This window comes from Kogia breviceps, chromosome 15 (genome assembly GCF_026419965.1).
Source record: "Kogia breviceps isolate mKogBre1 chromosome 15, mKogBre1 haplotype 1, whole genome shotgun sequence".
Taxonomy (NCBI): Eukaryota; Metazoa; Chordata; class Mammalia; order Artiodactyla; family Physeteridae; genus Kogia; species Kogia breviceps.
This window is the reverse complement of record NC_081324.1, coordinates 60,339,078-60,360,995: the sequence shown is the minus strand read 5'-3', so window position 1 is coordinate 60,360,995 and position 21,918 is coordinate 60,339,078. Positions and strand designations below refer to the sequence as shown.

The 21,918-nt window shown below is 36.0% G+C and overlaps 1 protein-coding gene across 4 annotated transcripts in view; it reads right to left on the bottom strand.

Annotated features, from left to right (window-relative positions):
• ANKRD12 (ankyrin repeat domain 12) overlaps positions 1 to 21,918 on the bottom strand; it is a 114,609-nt gene that overhangs the window by 16,096 nt on the left and 76,595 nt on the right. For all 4 annotated transcript variants that reach the window (XR_010836734.1, XM_059041237.2, XM_067014573.1 and 1 more), the window contains one exon: positions 2,946 to 7,654. Coding sequence is in view for 3 of the 4 variants with exons in the window: in XM_059041237.2 (XP_058897220.1) it covers positions 2,946 to 7,654 (4,709 nt within the window). In the remaining variant the exon portion in view is untranslated. The remainder of the gene's footprint in view (positions 1 to 2,945; positions 7,655 to 21,918) is intronic.

Below are 21,918 nucleotides of genomic sequence, written 5' to 3'. Positions count from 1 at the left end.
AAATCTACTACTACTGTTTACTATTAGTAGAGTAATATCAAAATCTCTATCTAAGATTTAAAAGGCAGTAGCATTAGGTATATTCCATGAAAGCGGGAATAAAGAACCACCATTCCTCTAACTGTCTGATCTCCTCTGAGCTGGGCTTTGAAAGAAAGAACATGTGCAAAGGAAGGCTGTGAACTGTCAGGGAATGGCCTGGGGACCACCGAGTACAGCAGGGTAGTAACCACAGCCAAGCCTGCATGGGAGGACCGTGTATGCAGGAGTGGGGGCTTAGCTTACAGAAAACTGAGTCTTCTTTAGAAGATGCTTAGCCAGGTAGTCATGAATCCGATCTGAGTTTCATATAAGGAATCCAAACAACAAGTAGACTGACTAGCCTAGAAGAGACTGGACTAAAACCTATGGCAGCTGCTCAGAACGTCTGTTTTGCTCATTTCTGATATCCAGTTAGCACTATGCTTAGCACACAGTTATGAATTACATGCATATGCAATTTTTGAATATGCTATATTCACATGTGTGATAATGCAGTAGTCTGAGGTCATGAGGTCCCTGCATGACAGTGGTAAGAAAGAAGAGGGGAAAGGAAGTGAGATGAATCAATAGGACTTAGTGACTGATGTGACAGGAAGAAAGAGGGGAGGGCTGAGTTTTGGGTTCCCAGCCTGGGAAGTGAGATAACAGATAATGATGGTAACTGAAGCAGATGGAGCAAAAGGAGCACTTCTGAGATAAGATAAGTGTGTTTGGTATTGGACATAATGATTTTAAGGATGTTGTGGGACATTCAGGAGACGTCCAGAAGCAGCTAGACACATGGTTATGGAAATCAGTAGTGTATTCGGGGCTGAAGATGTAGGACTCACTCTACAAGAGATCAAAAGTGTCGTAACCCTTAACTGGATTATAGCTCAGAGGGAGAGGCAGACATGTAAACAGTTGACTACAACATAACAGGGGAGGTATAAGGAAGACACAAGCAATTCTGCTTTGACAAGACCTTGCACAGAGGTGACGTCACAGTTGGTACAATCGATGGAAGAGGAGAGAAAAGCGGGCCCGGCAAAAACAACATTTCGCATAGAGGGAAGAGCACTGCCAAAGAACCCAAGTAGTGAAACGAGAGATTCCAAAGAAGAGTGAGTTCAGTTTGGCTGAAACACTAGGTGATTTGGATGAGTGGTGAGAAGATGAAGCAGGAGGGGTAGACTGGGGTCAGACTGTGAATGAATGATTATGCTGGGCTTAGATATGGGTTTTATGTTGTGGGCAATGGGAAGCCAACTAATCAGAGCTGAGATACTTCAATAGGGAAACAGCTTTTTATTGCTTTGGAAGGGACATAAATTTAACAAGAGAGAATGCTCCAACAGAAAGAAACTAGAAGAAAAAAGAAGTGAAAAACTTGCTGCGATGTTGAGAACGAGAGATAATGACGAGGGCCCTAAACCAAGGCAGTGGTAGAAGGTAGATTCTGGAAGGTAGAATGGTCAGAATTTGGTTTCTACTGTGGGTGCCCTCACTAATAAATACAAATTTGTTTTTAAGGGAGCGGGTGGTAACTCATTCCCTTTTGGTCTTTGTGAAGTCTGAAGTGGGAGTGGGCACGTGGTAAGACCCTCCCCCCAAGAACGCGGGGTGCTGGTGGCTGAAGGCTCCCACTGCAGCTCCTCTCTAGGATGGAGCCCAAGGTCACATTCCTTCCCTGAGGGCAGACTCCCCGTTAGTAGCTCCCGCAGGTGCAGTGAGTCACTGCTGCACCTGCATTTATTTCAGTTCACCTGCTTGCTCTACCCGATTCCGATTCCCTCACACACACACAGGGATTGCTCACAGTCTCAGAGTCAGCTTCCTGGGGAACCAAGCCCATTACAGGTGCCTCAGGTCATTTAGGTGACGATGCCCAAGAGGCACCTATATTTGAGTCTAGAGATCAACAGAATTTTTTGGGACTAACTGGTGTGTGGAAGACTGCTGAAACCACAGAGACAGGACCTCACTGAATGAAAGGTGACTGAAAATTTAATTCCTGGAGAACTCTGATGTTTAAGGAGTGGGTAGAGGAGCCATAAAAAGATAGAAAAAGATTAGTGAGGCAAGAGGACCAGAAGAGTGCACCATCATGAAAGACCGGGGAGTGGGGGGAATTTTATGAACAAGATGGTCACGATATCAAATATGACAGAGATCAAGTAGAAAGAAAAAGGGAGAGGCCAAACAATCAGGCAATTACAAGCTCACTGGTGAGCTTTGTCAGTGCACATAACGGTGATGGGAGGAACAGGAAGTGAAAGAGAGGAGACATCAGGCACAGACCACTCTCCAAGGTGCGGCAGTGAGAGAGGCTGAGCTAAACAAACTCTGACAGGCAAGGGGCAACTTTTTTCTCCCTGGGATGAAGGAGACCCAAATATGTTCAGAGTAGGTGGATAAAGGCCAGTGGAGAGAGAAAATTTTAAAATATATTAGCAAGAAGTGTCTTCATAGAGGGTTCCAGAGAAGACTGGAGGGAATGGGATCAAAAGCACATGGAAAGGAATCACCTTTCAGAGAAATAAAAGTATAACTCCTTAGGGTTGAAAGAAAAAGCAGGTAAGGAACAAAATACCATGGACCAGTGCTGTTCAATAAGGTAGCACAGCCTACACACGGCTACTGAGCACTGACTGACACATGGTTGGTCTGAACTGAGACAGACATACTGCTAGCCCACTGGATTTCAAATACTCAGCACCAAAAAAAAAAAAAAAAAAAAATTATAGACTATCTCAATAACTTTTCTATATTGATTCTATTTTAACACTGAAATAATAAAACTAATTTTGCCCACTTCCTTTTACTTTTTAAAATGTGGCTACTAGAAAATTTAAAACTATACATGACTTTCGTCACATTCCTAGTGAATGGGCTGCAGGTGTGTATCAAGTGAGGTTACTTACTGTGGGGATGCAGATCTTGCTTAAGGGGTTTCCATCCAGGAGATACGATCCATTAAATGTTACATATTCATCATAATACTGAGGTGCCTGAGGGATAACACTACACAACAATTTGCGTTTTTCTTCGATTTTTTTCCTTATGTGCAAGTATTCAAAATACGGATTTGCTCTCTCTGAACTGTACGGCTGGATCTCGTCTAGTTTCAGAGAGTCCACGATGGCTGCCAGAGACTGCTGAGTTTTCTCTTTTGCTTGCAGTAAAGAGGGACTTGCTTGCACAGGCTGAGGCACACGTGACACTTTCCTTTTCCGTGGGTGGTGAATCTGAGGATCATCCTCCTCAGTTAATCTTATTCTTCCTCTAGGAGATGAAGACTCGGTGTCTTTGTCTGCTAATAGTGTACAGGTGGCAAGAATCTGTTTGCTTTGATTTGCTATTGTATTTGCTTTGTTTCTAGTCATCCTTTGAGGAATTTGGTTTTCAGTTTTATCATCTTCAGCACTTTCTTCTAATTCTACTTTAACTAAGTGTCCATATCTGTGCATTTCTGGTTGAGGTGGTTGTTGTGAATGGTTTTCCAGACTCGATAAAGTGCTCTGTTGTGATTCTTCATCCTCTATGGAAAGCAAACACTTTTCACTTTCAGGACAATGTTTTGGATTATCCTGTTCATTCAGGTTTCCTTTTGGCAACCCTGCATTCATTTCACATAAATCAGAATCACACTTATCATTCAAATGAGTCAAAACCAAACTCTCCAGTTTGTTTTCTTTTTCATGTGAAATAACCTGAATATCAGAAGTACGATTTTCAGCCTCATGGCCACTGGAAGACTTATACATTAGTTTGCTAAATGCATAATGTGTATTTGGCTGGGAAGAGGCATCACTTCCATTAAAGTCCTTTTCTGATGGTAATACAGGCAAAGTATTAGCTTTCTCAAAATTCGGTGCTGTTTCTTGAACAGTGCTTTCAGAGAACACTGGAACAAAGGCATCTGTCTTTTGAACATCTGCTAGGATAAAAGTATTCTCCATATCTTTTGTAGATTCATTATCAGTATCTAAAACAGAATTAATAATTTGAATTGCATTTTTCTGTTGTAAAATACCTGACTCTTGATTGGCAACATATGACAAAGATCTATGCTTAGAAATAGATTCAGCATCTGAAAGTGATTGGCTGTGAAAAGAGCAAGGCTGCTGTGAAGGGAGAAAGGATGCTAGATCCTGAGCACAAGTGTTTCCTGGCAATTCAGTCTGGTGCAAGGATACAAAATCAATATTCTGTTCTTTCAATATTTTGTTTTCAGAATTACAAAAACCCTGAACAGAGGAATCTTGATCAGGTGTAGTAGAATTGGGGCAGATGAAGTCACTGGCGCTCAATGACTCCCGTCTATCAACAGGTATTTCCCATGATTTACTTTGGATCACACCAACCTGACTAGACGGCTCTAGATACACAGGACTGTCCATCAAAGTGCCCACTGAAGCAGTGCTCTTGATACCATTTGTATCAGCAGAAGTATGTTTGCTGTTTACAGATCTAGTTGGAGATGCTGCAAAACTGGAATGTGTGTTGGACGCACTTGAATGTTCTCTTTCAGGCACATCCGAGGGTACCTCAGGTTTGGGAGAAGGACAAGCATCTCTTGGCACAACTAAGCCATCTTGACTGCTTTCTTCTGATATTGTTTGGAAGTGTTTTGTATGTTCGCAAATGACAGATGGCATGCTACATCTTCGAACTTCTGCAGTTGGTCTCCCCTCATTTATAACTAGCTTAGCATCTTCTACCGAGGAGGACCGGAGATGGGCTGTTGGAAGTCTGCTTGTATATGACGCTTTAATGCGCTCTGGTAGTTCAGCCAGGCTATCTGACTCCCTTTCATGAAGGGCAGGAGATTTGGCAATTGACAAAAACGGTGACTGGGAAAAGGACATTTGGGAATCTGAACCCTCTAACATAAAGTCTGAGTCATACTCCACTGGAAGCCTTGGGGTTGTCACTGTAGTGTGGCAAGAATCTTCAGAGCTAGCCACCGAAATCATGGACACAGACCTGGAGCTGAGACCTGGCTTTTCACTTTCTGATCTAGGAGATCTGTTTAAGCTATTATCTGAAACAAAGGATGACTTGCCTAAATTCACTGTATTTTTGGTGTCAACAGATTGTGACCTGTTACTTACAGCATCTTTGCAACGTTTCTCCTTGGTATAAGCATCAGTCAACTCTGAACTCTTCGACCTAGTAAGTTCTTTATTTTTGGACTCGGCTGGTACATGCTTTGTTTTTTCTTTATCTTTTACTTTAAGTTCTAAACAATTACGATTTCTCAACCGTTCCTTTTCTTTTTGCTTAATCTTTTCCTTGTGTTTTCTGTGCCACTGTTCTATTTCTAGGTCTTTAAGGCTAAGCATCCTTTCAAAGCTGGTCTGCATTAAGTCATCATTCACCAGCCTCTTTTCTTTGGGTCGAGTATCTTTCGATGCTGGTGATGACTTAGGTTTAGGCTTATCTGCTTCGGATTTTACTTTGAGTGAACTACTTAGTTGAACTTTATCCTTGTGTTTGTCTCGTTCTTTGTATCTGTCTATATCTTTTTTGTCTTTTTCTTTTCCATCAGGAGTTCTCAAAGGCTCATCTTTTGTTTTTTCTTTAAGAGAGAAAGTTTTTTCATGTTGTGCTTTATTGCTGTCTGCTATACTTGACCTCCTCTCTTCCTGGAAATGTTTGGAGTTAGTTATATTTACATTATCTCTAGATTTTTCCTTTTTCTCTACCTCCCTATCTTTTTCTTTATTTTTGGTTTTTTCTGATTTAGTATACTCAGTATTATCTGATTGTTTGTTTTTTTTTTCCATCAAGTGCTTCTCTTTGCTCTCTGCAGGATGTCTCTCTTTTTCAAGTTTTTCTTTGTCATGTTTTCTATCTATCTTTTCTCTACTTTTCTCTCTGTCATCAGTTTTTTTAACGGTAGTAATGTTTTTTATCTTCTCTCCTTCTTTATGGCATTTTTCTGTGTGATGTGAATATAGCTTGTCTTTCTCTTTTATTCTGTCAACACATTCACTAGGATCTAATCTGTCTTTCTCTGACTTATGCTCATGTTTTATCTTCTTCTCTTTTTCAGAATTTTTTCTTTCAGGCTTCTCAACATCCTTTTCTTTACTTTGAAACCGTTTCTCAGATTTATCCTTACTTTCTTTCATATGCTTTTCTTGTTTTTCAATTTCTATTTCCTTTTCCACTGAATGTAACCCTATAGACTCTTCACTGGCACTTATACCTAAAGAACTGAATTCTGTTTCTTTATCAGTTGGTACATTCTCTCTCTCATCTTTCAAATCTCTTAATTTTTCCTCCCTAAAAGATTTCTCACTTTCCTTTTTAATCTTTTCTCGTTCTTCTTTAAAGTTCCTCTCTTTGGAGACATGCTTTTCCTTGGTTGATTTATCATCTTTCATGCTTTTCTCCAACTTTGATTTTTTTTCTGTTAGGGACTCATGTTCCATACTTAAAAATAGATCTTCAGTTTCATCACTTTTAAAAAAATTCTCTTTCCAAAATTCTCTATCAAATTCCACACTCCGCTGCAGCTCTTTAGCACCATCCCTATTTTTGTATTTTTCCTTTTCACCTTCGATTTCTTTTTTATGCTTTTCTTTTTCCCTTTCTTTATGTTTTAATTTATGTTTTTTTAATGTTTTACCCTCTTTATCCATTTTTTTCAGTGTGCAATCTGAATTTTCAAATGTTGGACTGTGATCTTCATCCTTTATTTTGGCATTTGACTTTTCACCAAATTCTAAGTGGAAATCTTTCTGATGTTTGTTTTTTTCCTTATGCTTACAAGATTTTACACTTGAACTTTCTGGCAAGAATTCAGATTCTATATTATCATACCGAACAAGATCAGGCTGTAATGACATTTCAGAACTTCCTGGTGATAAACACGTCTTAGAATGTTCTTGTTTTAGTGGTGTTGACTGCTTTTCACTGAGTCCACAAGAATGTTTGGGAGATTTACCAGTGGAAATATGAAATAAATGTAATGAAGTATCATCTTTTGGGCTAAAAGATTTCCTAAAATTCCCCTCCTCTCTGGTCTTTTCTGAACAATCTAGTGCAGTATTAACTGTCAAGTTTGTTACTCTGGTATTTTCTTTCCCCTCTTTTTCTTGCTTCAGCTCTTGGTTCTCTTTATTTTTGTTCTGGTTCTTTAATTTTCTTTTAACTTTCCCTTTCTGTTTGTGTTCATTTGAAACTCCATATTCCTTTCTGGTCTGTATATCAGAATTCGAAGTTTCAGGGACAGAACATGGAGCAGAACACTTTTTGTTCTGAAGAATTTCTTCATCGGAACTTTCAGAACTTGAATACAAAACCCTAGATGGCTTTTGTTTTTTACTTTTAAATGATTTAGGATAGAAAGCTTTTTCCTGTTTTGCAAATAAGCTACTCTTTTCTACTTGAGCCTCGTTCTCTCTTCTCAGCTCTTTCCTAAGAATGCGCCTGCCATCGATCATCTTGTTTACTGCTTCCTCCTCGTCATCTTTGAACTCATACTCATCAAGGGCACATGGAAGAGCTGCTTTACTGGGAACTATTTGTTTACTTTCACAGATGAGAGAGTCTTTCTCTGTCTCAGAGTCAATATTTTCATCAACACTGGAAGGATTTACAGACCGAGCCTCTTCAGAATCTAGAATAAGAAAGGAAAATCTGCTGTTAGTCAATAGACAACTGTCAGAAAAGTAAGACTGAGAAAAATATAGCATATACATCAATTATTTCAAACAATTCTGAGAAAAAATTCATATTTATATGTAAATAATACAACAACAATATGTAAGAACTCTGCTACAGCTTTGTGGAAAAGCTTTATAGAGAATCTGCTTCAGGATGACACCCTGTGACACTTCTAAAAGTACACAATACACTGGATTTACAACAGATACCAAAAAGAGTATCTAATATTAAAATGTATGTATAATATAATGAAGAGGTTCATAACTCAGGGGACTGGATTCAGGAAAACACTGGCTACTAATGTTATGTAAAAAAAAATTTTTTTTTTTGGCTGTGCCATGCGACATGTGGGATTTTAGTTCCCCGACCAGGGATGGAACCCACCCGCGTCCCCTGAAGTGGAAGCACAGAGTCTTAATCACTGGACCACCAGGGAAGTCCCCTATAAAATTTTACATATATGTACATTTTCTTTTCTCCTGGAGAGAGAATATTTAAGTAAAATTCTTTGATGCAAAAAAGATTAACAATCACTAACTTAAAGGGTTTATAATTAAGTAAACATCACAGATGGTTTTATATCTTTCAGAACTTTATTAGTAAAAGCATAAAAGAGCAAATGATTCCCATAAAGGACAGAACTTGAATAAAGGTGAATGGTTTTAACTATACAAGACACGACTATCTGCTTTACTATCCATTAAAAAAAAAATAAAAAAAGAACTATATCCCCCAATTACACAGTCAAGATTATAACAGATAAATTGAATAGATACATAATTAGAAAAAAGCTATTTTATTCTTTAGGTTTTTAATTTATAGTTTATTTTCTTCCTACTTGAGCATCTTTTCTTAGCTGAAATGTACATTGCATACATGGGGCCTCCAACTGAAAAGAAAACCCAGACCTCTAATTAAAAGAAAACTGAGGCCTCTGACCAAAAGAGGAAAAAAACCAAACTCATTATAAAAAGTAACTAAACACTTTTTTGGCTAAGTATTTAATAATATTAAAGTTATAAATGTATTTTAATATGTCAAGCTTCCTCTAAAGTGATCTAGCTCCCAAATATTCTCTTTACATGGAAATTCAAATTCCAGAAGCATTTTAGAGTGTCTATAAGGTTTTGAGCACTGGATAGGAGCTGTGGAGAGATCACAATCTTATTTTTGGAGAAGATGTGGTAATATTCTAAGACAATACTATTAAGTGCCAATGAGTGACACAGTTATATTGACATGTGGTATAAAAAAGAACATTTTTGGAATTCCAACTGCTTGTAAGCATAACTCCATTCCCAGTTATCAATATTGCAATACAGAGTATCAGCCATAGAACTTTATGCTGCAAAAAAGGAACAGCTGTTTTGGAAGTAGTATTTATTCTGCTCCTTGATTAAACGAATACAAGAATATGTACTGATATGACAGGTGTTATTTTGTCTTATTGGTGTCTTATTTACAATTTGTTCTTGAGGAGTGTTCTCCCCTTGCCGTTTTTAAGAACTTGATTTTTTTTTTTTTTTTTTTTTTTTTTTGCGGTACGCGGGCCTCTCACTGTTGTGGCCTCTCCCGTTGTGGAGCACAGGCTCCGGACGCGCAGGCTCAGCGGCCATGGCTCACGGGCCCAGCCGCTCCGCGGCACGTGGGATCTTCCCGGACCGGGGCACAAACCCGTGACCCCTGCATCGGCAGGCGGACTCTCAACCACTGCGCCACCAGGGAAGCCCTAGAACTTGATTTTTTAGGGTTTATATTTAAGTATTCCATTTATATTATTTCTCATTAGGTAAGTTTCACTGGAAATTGGGAATGGTTTTTTTCTTTGTACATCCCACAAAACCTTAATTAGACACCTAGAATCAATCTTAAGTAAATATTTATTATGCTGCTCCAGGCACAGAGTGCTAGGTGCTATAGGTGACATGATGAAAAGAACACAGTCCTGCGCTGTAACAGTTACACAACCTGATAATCGCTAAAATGGCAGTGGGCACTAGGTCCAAAGGATGCACTTGGGAAAGAGTCAGTATACTGGGAAAAGTGGAAGGGAAGCAGGCTTCTCAAAGCAACAGCACTGAACTGAGGCAGGAAGGATGTATAGGAAGTTCAGGTAGGATTTAACGGCATGAAAACAACTATTATGAAAATAAGGAGCTCAAACCACAGCATGTCCCATTTTATATATGGCTTTTTTTCATTGAACAGCTGTAGATATTTTCCTTTGAAGTTGCATTTTCTTTATTACTGTTTTTAAGGGCTACATATTACATGGAGTTAATGTGTAATCATTTAAACAGATTCTCCTGAGGGGACATTCAGGTTGTCCTAATAATTTGATATTATACTTAATAATTTAGAAAAAACTTTTGTATAGCTTGTCAGTTGAAAATAGCAGTATATAAATTTGTCTGTGTGTGTGTGTATGTAGGGAAAAAGAAATGAGAGAAATACATCAAAATAGTATCCATGTTAAAACTCTGGCCAGAGGACTTATGCATTTTTATTTTTTTTCAAGTTTTGCTGTATTTTCCAAATTCCTAGCCTAACACATGCATTAGATTTTTTTTTTTTTGGCGGTACATGGGCCTCTCACTGTTGTGGCCTCTCCTGTTGCGGAGCACAGGCTCCGGACGCACAGGCTCAGCGGCCATGGCTCACAGGCCCAGCCACTCCGCAGCATGTGGGATCTTCCCAGACCGAGGCACGAACCCATGTCCCCTGCATCGGCAGGCGGACTCTCAACCACTGCGCCACCAGGGAAGCCCCATGCATTAGTTTTAACATCAGAAAAAATATTTTTAAAATCTTCACTAATAGGTATAAAATGGTACCACTATTTGTTTGATTTTTTGATTACAGGTGTGGCTCATTTTTCCATGTGTTTGTATTTCTCCTGTGTAACATCACTTTATAATTTCTTCATCCTATTTTCTCTGGTCTTCTTTGCCTATGCATATTAATATATTACTTAAATTATACTACACACATACTCCTGTGTATGTTTCAATCACTATATCATAGTGCTTACCATTTTGAATATACATATTAAAGGTCAAATGCAGATTCTCTGAGTCACACACATATGTGTACCTGTGCTCCTGATTCATCAACTGAAGGTAATTAAGCAATGCTCTCCAACACAGATATGTTATTTTTCCCATGGTTCTTTTAAAGAGACTCCTACTTTTTTAAAAGGGAAAAATTTATGTTCTAAAGTGAATAAGTTAGCCTCATGGTACATGATATGTCCGTGATGAAGAATGTGGAATTACCCCAGGGAAGGATAGCAGCCTGGCTCTGGTCACTGTGTTGCAGCTGCCCAACAGGCTCGCTCCTCTCTGCACGCGATTCTCAGCACCAGCAGCAACGACCCTGCATGGTTCTCATGAAGCTGGCTAGTCTGTGACCCCAGCAAAGATACTACATCTCTGTGATGCCATTTCACTGCCAGACCAGGCTGAAACCCTTTTCTTCCCCCTAAGAAGTCCAAACCTTTTTGATTTACTTTACCCAGGACTATAGATCAAGCTGGTCTTGGAATTCTAGTGCAGAAGTAACTTAAAAAAAAAATGTTTGCTCTGCCTCCCTTAGGAGATGATTGTTTAGAGTAAGAAATTCACCTAGAATCCAAATCCTTGTTCTCAAAATGGCCATGGTTATCATTATACTGCATTATTTTCTAATTTGTTACAATCTTTTTAGTCTTTAATATCTACTTAGTCACTAAATTTGAACTTGTATTTAAAACATTTTACCAAATTATTTCTGATAAAAAGCTCCTTTAAAAAATGTTAATGCTTATCATCTCAACAATTTTATCTGGGAAACTAGGAAGAAAAGTGAGAAATAAGCAATCTTTAAAACATTAAATTTTTCATTAAAACTTTTTTCTTCTCCATGAGAAAATGCTAAATAACAAAATGAAACTTAACTGATAAAAAACAAATACATTTGAAAGTTGCTCTGTACCTCTCAAGGCACTCTAAGATATTTGCAACTAACACTAGTGACATTTAAAAATAGCTTGTTACTTGAGATCACAATCATCCTTAGGCTTGACTTTTCCCCTACTGAGGCTACCATAAATTTCCATCTTATCTTGTATGGAATCCAAAAGGAACAGATGTGACCAATGCAGGGAGATGACAGTATATAAAGTAAATCCCTCCTCCTTCAAAATCTCTCCAAAATAACCATCATGCATTTGACGAAGCAATAATATTTCACATGCCTAATAAGAAAATAAAACAGATTCTGGGCTTTTAAAATAGTCTGATTACATTAATGATTACACATCTTCAGGAAACATAACTATATTCTACTGTCACATATACTTCGGGAGTGGGTGATGACAAAACAAAACTAAATATACCATGACCCTAAACTTAAAGAACTTATAGGCAAGTCCAAGTCTCTACTTTTCCTCTGAGATTCAACTGCCTAACCTGGAACTTCTTGGACTCCTTTCAACCAGCCTAATTCAAGACTGAAAACATATAAGATATTGAATACAGTTCTGTATTATTGTTTATCTATTTTGAATATAGTAGTGTGTATCTGTTAATCTCAACCTCTAATCTACCCCACCCCCACTTTCCCCTTTGGTAACCATAAATTTGTGTTCTATGTCTGTGAATCTGTTTCTGTTTTGTAAATAAGCTCATTTGTATCATTTATTTTAGATTCCAAAGATTAAATATCATATATTTGTCTTTAATCAGTTACTCTTTATTATTTCCCATCTATACTTAACTAGAAGGTATTTTAGATTATCGGTCAAGGAGAGGTGCAGTTTAAGAATTTATATTTTAGGAAGGGAACAGGGGTAGGAGTCTGTTGTGGGGAGGAGGCTGTGTAGGGGACTTGTCTTGAGGCTACGTTTGCATTGGTATTTACTTATATGTTTATTTGGATTGATCTGGAAGGAGGTAAAATCAACTTCTCATTTATCCCTGGGAACATTACTGGTTTGAAACCATTCCAAAAGATGTGTATATTTTATTGCTGCTATTCTGATCACTGGGATTTGGGAGGTCAAAGATTGTTTCCCAGGAAAGTCAAGGGGCAAAGAGAAGGCTATCTGTTCTACACTATCCCCTATGCATTCCACCTATTCTAGATGAATAAGTGCTTAAATACATGCACGCGCATGCGCACACACACACACACTTCAGCTTCTCGTAAACTTATAAAAGTATACTACTTTATTAATAAGCACCTGCGTAAATTATAACACCTGGAGAATGAAAAACTTAGGTATTATCTATTTGTGGGATGGAGGATGGTAGGGATAGTAGTGCATTTACTGAGAATAAAAAGGCCTATTTATGGAATTTGGGAGTTCTTTGTGGGAAGGTAACCTCCAGTGAGGTAACTCTACTGTTCTGTTTCTGTTTTTCACTTAACCAACAGATACTTCAAATACAAGTCTGTGACTTATACTTAGGGACTTTTGTAATACCTAGCATGTGCAGACACTTAATAAATGTAGAATGAGTATACAACTAGAGGATTTCAGAACTGGATTAAGACGTCAAGAAATCAAGTCAGGGTGCTTATGGTGGACAGACAGGAGGACTGTAGAAAGGAACAGAAACATGTAACACAAGTAGAAACTAACACACCACTGTAAAGCAATTATGCTCCAATAAAGATGTTAAAAAAAAAACACATGTAACACAAATTTATCCACTTTACAATTTTGTTTAATGTCCAAGTGCCACTGACTACTACTACTGTCTGACTCATTCATTGCTGTCGTCTTCTTAAAGTCAGCACTTTGAAGAGGTGGCAACCACTTCACCCACACGGTATCAGTTCCCACATCACTGGTCACGTGGAGATTAGGTCTGTTACTTGAACAGTTTTCAGCCACCCTTAGATTTTGTATAGCCTGCACTTTCACACCTTATGCACCAACACTTCCAATATTCTTCCTATACTGAGCTCATGCTTTTATACGTCAGCTGCTGAACCTTTTTGAGTCAGCCGGAAATTTACTTTTAAACAATGGCACCATCTTTATATACTGTGGCGTCTGTACAATTATTTGAGTACATATGTATTTTGTATTTTATGAAAATGGAAAAATTAGCCTCCTTCAGAAGCTGAAATAAAGACTGTTCAATTGTGAAGAAAAGGAAAATTAGAGAACCCATATAAATACTAGATATATATTAGAGTGTGTCACATTTTGAAAAGCAGTGATGAAAATTAAGGTTTTAAAATTATAGGCAATATCAGCATGTAAAATATTTACATAACTTATACAGAGTTTACTAAGTGCTAGAAATTAGTTTCAAAAGGAGCCTAATGTTCACCTCTGTCTTGACAAAAATTAAGAAAATTGATCAGAACCATTAAAATAATCTCCTGCTCAACCTGTGGCTAAATCCCTTTGTAATCACCACAAGCAACTCTTTCTTTCCAATATTAAAGTCAGTTTACCACTAAACTCATTGTAGGTTAACAAAGAAAATGTGAAATTGAGATAAGAAAAATATTTGGAAAATAGTTTTCCTTTACTAAAATCATGGAGATGCAATGAGCAAAATCCAGACTTTGGGAAAAACTGCCAGGCACATGATTTTTTCAACAACAGAAAAATATAAGAACATAAGAATGGAAGGGGATATTTACAGATTAAAGGATACTCAAACGTATCACTCAACTGCAATATATGGACTTCATTTGGATTCAGATTTTGAAAAAGTTGAAAAAAACTTATGATTTTATGAGGCAATGAGAACTTGGAACAATAACCAAATATTTACTAGTAATCAGTTTAGTTAGCTTAGGTATGATAATGATATTATGTTTTTTAAAAAATTCCTATCTTTTAAGAGGTACCTACTAAAATATTTTCTAATAAAATGACTTCAAAATGATGGGATAGGGAAGAATGGATAGAACAAAACAAGACTGGTCTTAAGGTGGTAATGATTAAAAGTGAGTACTAAGTATACATGGGTTCATAATACTACTCCTCTTTCTGCTCTATACTTTCACTGTAGAAATTAAAAATTTCTATATTGAAACTAAAAACATTAATTTGCATACAATTAATCTATTTAAAAATGTTTTCAACAATGAATATATCATGCAATGTACAGAATTAACCCCCCCCACCATAACATATATACTGTACTTAGGGAGTTTTAAAATAAATAATTTTCTGAGTATAAAATCAGGTAATATGCAAGCACATTTTCAGGAATACATATGAAAAGATACTCTTTCATTAAAGACAGTAAATTAGTTAACTGTAGACTCTATGGCAAAAAAACAAAAAAATCATACCAGCAAGGTGACTACAGTCAACAATACTGTATTGTATACCTGAAAGTTGCTACGGGTAGATTTTAAATGTTCTTACAACACACACACACACACACACACACACACAAGTGTAATCAGGTTAGGTGATGGATGTGTCAATTAACCTTACTGTGGTAATAACTTTGCAATATATACATATATCAAATAATTACACTTATACCTTAAACTTATACAATGTTATATGTCAATTATCTCAATAAAGCTAGAAAAAAAAATAAAGGAAAATAGCCATCTTGACTACTTTAAATGATTATATAAACCAGTGAACTTGATTAGAGTTTTCATCTTTACGATGGTAAATAAAAATGACATTTTAAAGATTATAAGACTGCAATATCATATAAAGGATGGTCCTGAATGTTTCATTTTAAATAACTGGACATGTCTTATATGATAACTTTATTTCAGGTTTTCACTGTTTTTAAAGGAAACATTTATCAAGTGCTTACTCTGTGCCAGTCAATAGTCTATGTGTCTTTGTATATTAACTCATTTAACCTTTATTTACCACACCACCATAAGTACTGTATGTACTCAGGAACTGTATGTACTGTAATTCCTATTTTACAGATGTGGAACGTAAGCATGTACAAGTTAACTAACTTGCCCACAACTTGAGATCCAGGGCTGAAACCTAGATAATAGTATAGGAGCACTAAAATACGAGCTCTTATGATTAAATTAATACAGCACTCCAAGCAGTGGGGAAAAAATGATGGTTTTGGCTTGATTTCCATTGCCAAAAACTCTACAATGTTGAAAGCCATTTTTTTTTTTTTTTTGGTGTAATGTACTCAATCAGAATTATGAATTCTTTTGACAACAGGAATAGTACTTTTAAAAAAATGGAATTGTGTTTATATATATATCATTTTTATTCAGAGATGCGCTAATGCATAAAAAAGTCCTAAGATAAACTTTAGTGATCTTCATTTATTAACATTGTTTCTGTTTCATTTTCAAATAGTATTTATTATTCTTTTATTACAAAAGTAAAAAACAGTTAATGTTAGAAAACCAGGAAAATATAGAGATGGGTAAAGAAAAGCCAACCATAATATAGCCCCATCACTCAAGAGAATCATTCTTCATAACTTAAAGTATTACATTTGATTTTATTTGAATTTAACTATCTTAGAAATAATAAAGTAAACAGAATTTCTGAACCTCAAGTCTGTCCTCTTGGCTCTTCTAAATTCCCTGACCAAGGCAGTCTACTATTGCCATTTCAGAAAGCACGCTTATACTCCATAAGCAGCCCCAACTCAGACCACATTTTAGCTTGCTTTCTGTCAATATTTAGCCTGTGACTTGTATATACAGTTTATTTTCCCTTGAGGTTTTGCCTTCTGTCTTGTTCATCTTCATATTATCAATACCATGACACAGTGAATTCTCAGAATCTAATTCACACACTATGTATATTGTAATCTACTCTTTTCTTGATAACATTCTTCACAAAACTGACATTTTGTCCTAAAATATGCCAACTGCTCATTGCTGTCACTTGCAAATTTTTCATCAAAATCCATAGCTAGTCTTAATATTTTCCTCTTAGACTTGTATTTTGTGTCACTGAAAAGTAATATATTTGAATTATTTTTTCAGAAAGAGAATAGAAAGTATGTCTAATGATGTTTTTATTTAGCCCTTGCACTTGAGTGACAGGCTGGGAATGGAATTCTAGGTTCAAAATAATTTTCACAGAACGTTGTAACGGTAGCTACACAGTCTTCTCAGAACACCTTTAAGAACAAGAAATTGGATTCTCCTTCTTCTGTAGGTAACATGTTTACCGCTGAGTCTGGGCATTTATATGATTTTAAATAATCTTTATCCTTGAAGTCATGATGTATCTAGATGTGGATACATCTAGATACATGTAAATGTATCCTTTCCTTGCTTTTTGTTTTGCTTTTGTTTTTAAGTAAAATCACCCTCTTTCTTCAGTTAAGGGACATCTTCTTCCATTAAAAAAATTACTTTCTCCCAACATTTGCTTTTTTGTAAAATGAATACTGCATATCCTGGGTATGTTTTTTTGTCTGTTTGTTTGTACCATTTTTCTCATGTTTCCAAGGTATTTTTTTAATGTTTTATATGTTGCCCTTCTCATAGATCTCAAATTAGATCTTCAGTGATGTCCAGTCTATTCTTTAGTCCTATATGGAATATTTACTTTCCATAATGATAAACATTTTGAATTTCAAGGACTTCCCTTGTCGACTTTTTCAGGGTGGCCTTTTGTTATGGTTAGTGGATCGACTGCCCCCCACCCCCAGTGTCTCCACGCATACTGAGAAAAACTTACCCTTCTGCTTCCTATGTAATTTATATTCTCCAAATCAGCTGTTGTGCTTGTTCATTTTGGCCCTTCTTGTTTTCATTCAGTTGATTTTCCTCAAATCTCTGGATTTCTTTTCATACTGATAAAGGGGAAAACTTGTTTCTTCACCAGTTTTGTGGAGGACCTCTACAGCAGGTGTCCCCCTGCACCAGTGGTCCATGGTCATCTCTAACTGCAGTCTTCTCTGAGTTTCAGAGTCTCCGGAGCTCCACTGACAGGGGTAGTTCACAACTGAGGCAGGCTTCTCTTATGCCTATTTGGGTTGTTCTTCTGCTTTGCAACAGTCCACTAACCACAACTAGGGTATTTAAGAATTGATTATATAACATATTTATGTTACCTAGCTAAGGAAGTAACATTAGAATAAAACACCTGCATTTTAGGAAACAAATCTTTACGGCTTTTATATCCCTAAATTGACTGAGAAATGCAGCTTAGAGACAGGAAAATAAAATATTGGGTAATTGTATACAGTTTCTTCTAAATCTCCATTTCTAAACCTCAATTTTCCTAAGTAAAGGTTAGATATTTTAATTCTACTATACAGGAGAAAGGTAGTCATACATTTATTTGGAAGTAAGTATGCCATATGAGAACATATTTTCACTGTATTTCTAAAGTAACAGATATAGATAAGAGAGTTATAGCTAAGAATTTAGGGGTGAGCTTGAGAGGGAAGAGAATATAATCAATAATTGAAAATACTATGTCTAAAAGCAAAATTTACATAAAAAGTAAAATCAAGTATCACACCACTCTTTACACTCCCTCTAATTAGTTATGCATGGCCTTCCTACCAACATGTCAGTAACATAGAAACGAATTCTATAAAGTATAAATTAATCAAGATTTTCCCCCTCTGAAAAATATGATTGGTATCACTACAAAAATTTTGATGTCACTATAGGAAACTGACAAAAATCACCCAGTCTCGGCTATTCCATCTCTCTCTATATATATATAGATAGACAGATAGATAGATAGATACTTATCTCTCTCTCTCTCTCTCTCTATATATATATATACACACACACACACATACATATATATATATATATTACATGGAGGTCCTTCAAACCATGACTAGATAAAACAGGATGATATAGCTAAGGCTAAACTCATTTAACTGTATGCATATATATTTTAAAGTCAAAGGTCTTTTTTTTTAAGGGTTCTGCCCAAATGTACCCTTCATAGAGCTTTAAGTCTTAAATATTCAGCAATATCTCAAGGACTATAATTATGTGACAGACTCACTTTAAGTTGCTAGGCACTGGTACAAATTCAGTTTTTAAGGAAAACCATCAAGCTAAAATATTTTTAACAAAAAATCTATTAGTTTTGGTATTTGCAATAAGCAATTTTACATATTTTGGGCAAACACACTAAAAATTTCTTGACTACTATATTTACATAAAATTCAAAGAGATATTTAGAAGACTATTATTTTATGTAACATAAAAATTTAAAGACATTCATTTGCGTCCAAAGAACATCCCAGCTGAAGTCACAATTTCCCATTTATTTTTCTGATACATTAACAAGCAAAAAATATAGAACTATGTAATTTTTACAGACACTACTAAAGGGTAAATGCTTATAGTATGGTAATTTAGGTATTCATAATTTCTTTCCCTTTTTCTCTACTTAACAAAATTTGACATAACATTTTCTTAAAAAAAAAAAAAACCAAAACACTCAACTTTGAATTTAAAATTCTTAAGCTTTAGAATTAGGTTGATATAATGAATCCACATAAAACACATGATAAAATCTGTATTGATTTTAAAGTACTGATTTTCAAATAAGAGAACTGTAGGGGTTTTGGTTGTTTAAGCTTCAGGTAGAAATAGCTGGTGACATTAAAAAAAATGTTTGAAAAAGTAAAATCAGAACTCTGTGTATAAAGTGCACCATATATGTCACAAAGCAGAGGAGAAAAAGCAGAGTATGCAAAACACAGTGATATAATTTCTTTTTTTTTCCTTTTTTTAAACTTATTTGGTTGCACCGGGTCTTAGTTGCAGCTTGCAGGCTCCTTAGTTGTAGCATGTGAACTCTTAGTTGTGGCATGAATGTGGGATCTTAGTTCCCTGACCAGGAATCGAACCTGGGCCCCCTGCATTGGGAGTGTGGAGTCTTAACCACTGCGCCACCAGGTAAGTCCCAGAATTTCTTTTAATTGATCATTAAATTAAAGAATATCTCATTGCTTATCATGCTGTATGCTCAGCCCTCTATACATCATGGATATTTAAGTGTCTTTTCATTTCTTCTAAGCATCAATACTACAGTGACATATATGTGAAAAATAAAGGGTGCTGAACACCAAATATGGTGCTTACACTATGTAATTTCTACCTGTACTGTTTATGCTTCCAAGGTTAAAAAGTTTGCTTTAAAACTTCTAAAGGTGATGCTTCTTCCTAATTATAGTTAAACTGTTAACATCACATAATCCATTTAATAAAAATTTCTGGTATATTTTGACTTAAATAATTGTTTTTTGTACCTCTTGATTTATTAACTGTTATAATTCCACATGTGTATGTATCAACAGTCATATTTTCATAGCTCCTGAAATATAAAACTGAGGATATGAGTTTACCAAATATGACAATATATTTAGAATAGTTACAATCTACTCTTTTAACATTAAGAAAATAAGGCTTCAAAATACTGGTCATTTTGTGTATTTTATGACACAGAAATGCACTCAGTAAACACTGAACAGTAACAACATATCACGGTCTTTTAAAAAGTTTCCTAATCTGTCTAACGGTAGACTCTAAATGTAGCTTGTCTATTTATGATGATGGAGCATTTCCTTGCTTAAGCTGAAGCATGCAAGTGAGGAAACTGTATAGCAGCTGCTTAATAAACATGGCCAGATTACTGGCAGTCAAAGTAAGATAAGAAAAGGATGAATAATTATTTTAACAATGCCTGGAATCTTCAACTTTGCCCACTGGGCACTGTGTTTAAGTAATATAACCAGGGTCTGCAAACTTGCAGCAGAATCTCTACTTTGGCAATTAAGGAGTGTCAGAAAGTATTGGGGGAGGCGCTGTTACCGTAATTATGGTTTATAAGTATGGTTTGGCTTTCTGAATAAGACTGAGTTTTCAGCAGGGTAGCAAGAAGCAATTATTTGTAGTAAACACTATTATTAGATAGAATTCTGTCAGGAAGGTAATGTGGAATAAGACTGTGGAAAAAGGACAGAGGTTGGGGGAAAACAACTAAAGAATTATGCAAATTTAAAAGTGCCACACATTTGTATACAAATAAGCTATAGTAACCAGGACATGTATTTCCTGCAACAATATCATAAATGTCTGATATGCACAACATAAAATGGCTACTCAGTGTGGTCCATGAACTTAAGGCCACTCTGCCAATTGTTTATTACAAATCTGTGATGAAATGATGAAATAACGGGCTTGTGCCAGAGACGGAAATCAGTTATGTCACGAGCACACTTAGTTCAGCTGACATTTTTGTCACAGCATTTTTTCCTCTATGATGAAGGAAGCAGTGCACTGATGTACATTCTGGCACAAGCTCTGTATCCTGAGGAACAGTAACAGTTTGCAGAACAGCTACTCTCAGTAGCACTGTCACAAAGCACAATGACTAATGGAATAAACCGTATTTTTAAATGTTACATGTATAGTACTTTTTTATCTACCCCAAATTTATTAAGTTCTGAAATCCATAGTCAGTTATATTCTCTAACTTTGCAACACTTAAAGTGTATCTGTCACATGGATGACATAACATACAAGATGGGTAACAATGCTATCAGGCTTTATATGTACAAACATCTATGGGCAGTAAAATGAATACTTGATTAAATATTAACACATTCTGAATTTAGATTAGATGACATTAAGTCTAACAAGGACCTCATGTAAATTAAGCAATAAATTTGGGTATTTTTATCAGTCTTTTTCAGCAACTTCAAAATCTTTGTATGATACTTACGGATGATTTTTACTGATGATTTTTGAATCATTCCTTGAGGGATTTTGATCAAGCAATAATTCAGGCACATTCACCATGGGGAAAATAAGTATGCTGAAAAATCAATACATAGCTGATGAACACATGAAACAGTATCGGTGATAATCAAAAAAGATTCTAAAATGTGTTTCACTTTAATGAAACATGTAAGTTCAAATAAGATACCTAACTTCTTCCATGGGAAAAACTTACTGCAGCACTTCTTTCTCATAGAAAGGTTTTTCACCAAAGCTGCTTTTCACAGCTACTGTTTTCTGAAGAGACCAAGATTACAGAGTTTGTAGCCATAATAAATGGGAGTATTAACATTCCATATGAAATGTTCCTATTTTTCAAATCTTATTTTCTTACTTTCTTGCGGAAGCCTATGTAATTCAGCTATTATAATCCTGATTTCACATAGCACAAAGATGTTCAAATGACTTCCAGCTTGCAACTGGTAGATGGATTTACAAATATTTTGAAAATAAGAAGTGACAAGGGTTAGGGGATGATTATGTAAG